General features: G+C 54.7%; 1 protein-coding gene across 1 annotated transcript in view; it reads right to left on the reverse strand.

Annotated features, from left to right (window-relative positions):
* Calhm1 (calcium homeostasis modulator 1) overlaps window positions 1-1,852 on the reverse strand; it is a 6,999-nt gene extending 5,147 nt beyond the window's left edge. The window contains exon 1 of the mRNA XM_013017598.1: window positions 1,301-1,852. Coding sequence (XP_012873052.1) covers window positions 1,301-1,852 — 552 coding nt within the window. The remainder of the gene's footprint in view (window positions 1-1,300) is intronic.
* Between the last annotated feature and the right edge of the window lie 2,222 nt (window positions 1,853-4,074).

Genomic DNA, 4,074 nt, shown 5'->3' on the forward strand with positions numbered 1-4,074 from the left:
GCATGCAGGACAAGCGCTCTACCACTGAGCCACCTTCCCAGCCCCTCTTAGGGCATTCTTGTGGAACTCTTTTTTTTTTTTTTTTTGCCAGTCATGGGGCCTGAACTCTGGGTCTGGGCACTGTCCCTCAGCTCTTCAGCTCAAGGCTAGCGCTCTACCACTGGAGCTACAGCGCCACTTCCAGCTTTTTCTGTTTATGTGGTGCTGAGGAATCGAACCCAGGGCCTCATACTTGCAAGGCAAGCACTCTACCACTGAGCCACCTTCCCAGCCCCTTGTGGAATGCTTTTAGATCACAGCTGGCAAGATACTACTTCCAGGTTTTTCTGTTTTGTTTTCTTACTAATTAAATGGAGATTGAGCCTCATGAACTTTTCTGTCCAGGCTAGCCTCAAATCTTGACCCTCAGATTTAGCCTTCTGAGTAGCTAGGATTACAGACATGAGCCACTGGCACCTAGCAGATTTCTGGTTTTAGATGAAGCCAATTCATTCTGACTTCAGAATTCAGTATTTGCAGGTCAAATGAAATATATCTATATGTCAAGTTGCCAGTAGCCTTTTTGGGGGGGGTATCCTTTTAATCTCCAATAGTCAGGTGAAGGGACAGTTTCCCAAGTCCCTAAGATCTGGGCCAATGAATGGCACAAGAGCGCACAGGAGAGGAGGTGCAGGTCTGGGAGGGAAGCAGATCTTGGCTTGGAGGCTCATAGGGAAAGAAACACAGGACACAGGTGTTTTGGGGTGATGACAGAGACTTTCCTGGGGAGACTAGAGAGAGGAACTCTGTGTGTGTGGGGGGGGGAGGGGAATCTACACTAGCTAGCCAGAACAGAATCCCTCCCCACAGTACCTTGTCCAGTGGCTGGTCCACAATGCCCAGGGGTTCCTTTAAGTCACAGCCCAAGTACTTCTCCCATATCACACACCCCCTTTTCAAGACCTCCAGACCCCCTGCTCCGACTCCCCTAGCAGGGAGGGTATTTGCCAGGGAAATGTAGCCAAATGGCCTCACCATCCACCAGCCTCACCACTGGCCTGGGCCTCAGAGAGGAAAAAGAATGCAAATTTCCCCAGCTTCCATGCTCAGAGCTCGGGGTGGAGGAGGTGGGGTCAGCAGAGGTCAGGCCCTCTGGGCTGCAGGAGTCACAGCGCTTCCTCTAGGTGGACCCAGTTGCAATCAGGAAAACATGCCCACCCATGCTTCTGCAGGAGGGAAGCCCCATTTTGAGAGGTGAGGAAGGAGGGGGTCAGGGCCTTCCCTGACGGACCCTGGTCTGGAAGGAGGCTGGGCCCCTCACCTGGGAGATGCAGCGCAGGTAGCGAACGGCCACTTCCCGGGCCAGCAGCCAGTCCCCGTCATAGATCTCAGGGCAGGGCACCCGTGCCAGCAGGCGGGCGAGCTCGGGGGCAGGGAGGCTGGGTGCCAGGCTGCCGTTACCCAGGGTGGCCACGGGCACTGCCGTGCAGAAGGCGCAGAGGAAGCACTTGCCATCCAGCAGCGTGACAGCGACCCACACGACAGGGGCGATGAGGGCGCGCTGCGCCATGGAACAGAACATGTAGCGAAGCACGGCGGGGTCCTTGGCCCGGCGGCCTGGGGGTCGTTTCCACTCCTCGGCCAACATGGACACATTGTTGTTCACGACCAGGCCCAGCAGGAAGAGTACCAGGGGAGGCGCCAGCAGAATGCCAGCACTGTAGGCTGCGTTGTAGCCTGGCAGGCAGGGGCAGTTGAAATCGAAGGCCGAGTACATCTGGGCACTGGCCAGTGCCATGATGCCGCAGATACCATTCATGAAGGACTCCTGGTTAGATTGCAGGAACTGGAAGATCATCCGGAATTTGTCCATCGTGTCTCCCACGGGAGTCTGTGGCCTCTTCCCGCCTCACGGCTACCTCCCAGATGCCTCTTGCGGCCTACCCTGCCCACTGGGCATCCGCCCCATGATTCTGTCCTCCTGACTGGGCCAGCAGCACTCAGGAAACTAGCCGAGGTCAGTGTTGCTTTGAAGAACCTTCTAGCCAGGTGCTGGCTGAGAGGGCACACTGCGGCCAATCCTGTGGGGGCAGCCAGGACTGTGCTCCTCCCCCCCCCCCACTTATCCAGCTGCTTCCTGCCCTCGGAAGCCACAGGCCACACCTGATGGGGACGGGTGATCTATGGGTACAGAAGGGAGGGGAAGAGGGCAGACTTGGGCTAGGGAAATGCTGTCTCCAGTGGCTCCACAATTGGAGAATCCATGATTGGGAAGCATGTCTTCTCTTTTTGCTCTTCCATGGAGGGGGGGAGGGTCATTCCTCCACTCTGTTGGGACCCCAAGGTTCAGATACCAATGGAATGATTGTGTGATGATGGCGGTGGTATGGGCGAGGGTGAGATACTGCTCCCAGCGGGGCGGGTGGGGGCTGTGCTAGTGGAGATGTGGGCATTTCAAAGGGTAAAAAGGTCCTGGACTTAGAGTCTAAGGACTTGGATCGGTCAGGTTGTCTGGGCAGTGACAGTGACCAGTAAGTATCATGCAGCTAGATGTCGTTTGTGTCTTTTTTCCATAAGTTGTGGATGACCAACACTTTCCTGGTTCATCTCTGACCTCTGCTTCCCCAGATTAAAAAAGATAGGGGTGGAGAGCCAGGTGTGGTGGTGTCCATTTGTAATTCCAGCACTTAGGAGGCTGAAGCAGGAGGATTGTGAGTGTGAGGCTAGTCTGGGCTAGTCAGTTTGAGACCAGCCTGACTTGTTTTTGAGAACCTGTCCCAATAAAACCAAAACTAGGACTAAGGGTGTAGCTAGTGGTAGAGTGCTTGCCTAGCAGACACACTCTAGGTTCAGCTCCTGAACCTCAAGGACAACAGTAAAGGGGGATCAAGGTGGGATTTCATGCCTTTCACCTCTACGGGTGGGGCCTTGGCAGTATCTGCAGGCCCAGGCCAGGCCCCACCATCCACTCATCAAAGGGGAGGGACGGGAGCAGCTCTTTGAAGTGAGCAGCTCTCCCTGAAGGGCAGGTCAGATCTGGCTCCAAGGGATGGCGCCTGTCTGGTGCAGGGGAGTGGGGGTGGAACTGAGGCAAAACCCAGACAGGGCGTGTCCATAGGGTCCTCAGATCTGTGCGTCCCTATGTTTGTGGCCAAGTGTGAGCTTGCCGTGGTCTGTAAGTGTATATACTACATAGGGGCCTTTGTGTCTGCACCTCTCTCTGGAGCTAGCTCTATGCAAAGCACCTTGCACGATGTGTAACCCGGATACAACCCTGTGGAATAGGCACTGGGATCCCCATTCTACAGCTAGAGGTCTCTCAGCTTGTGAGTGGAGAGGGGCTTAACTGCTCTCACAGGTGGAGCCTGTGGTGGAGAAGGGGGTGGAAACATCAACGTGTCCATGTGGGATACAGGTGAAGAATGTTGCCCCTCTCAGCATTCAGACTGGGCCTGGGTTAACTGGAGCCCCTAGGCTGGTGGTCCCCAGGAGACCCTTGTGAGGGGTTCCTCTGGGGGATATCCACAGGTGGGGAACTGTATGAGGGCGAGTCAGCAATGGAAGCAATGGTTATGTCTCCCACAATGCAGATGAGCATGGCTGACAGAGATCTAAGGGTTGTCAGAGCCTGGCACACATATAGAGGCTCTGTCTCTCTCTGTTTCTGTCTCTCTGTCTCTGTCTCCGTCTTTCTCTCTCTCTCTCTCTCTCTCTCTCTATATATATATATAGCTATACACATATATATATATGTATGTATGTATAGCTAGTTAGTTATGGAACTCTGGGTCTGGGCGCTGTCCCTCAGCTCTTCAGTCCAAGGCTAGTGCTCTACCACTTGAGCCACAGCACCACTTCCGGCTTTTTCTGATTCTGTGGTGCTGAGGAATTGAACCCACGGCCTCATGCATGCAAGGCAAGCACTCTACCATTGAGTGACTTTTCTTTTTTTTGGGGGGGGGGTCTGGTCGTGGGTCCTGAACTCTGGGCCTGGGCGCTGTCGCTCAGCTCTTCAGCTCAAGGCTAGTGCTCTACCACTTGAGCCACAGCGCCACTTCTGGCTTTTTTCTTTTTGCTTGTGTGGTGCTGGGGAAT

The sequence above is a fragment of the Dipodomys ordii genome, unplaced genomic scaffold, assembly GCF_000151885.1.
Source record: "Dipodomys ordii isolate 6190 unplaced genomic scaffold, Dord_2.0 Scaffold36, whole genome shotgun sequence".
In the NCBI taxonomy this organism is placed as follows: domain Eukaryota; kingdom Metazoa; phylum Chordata; class Mammalia; order Rodentia; family Heteromyidae; genus Dipodomys; species Dipodomys ordii.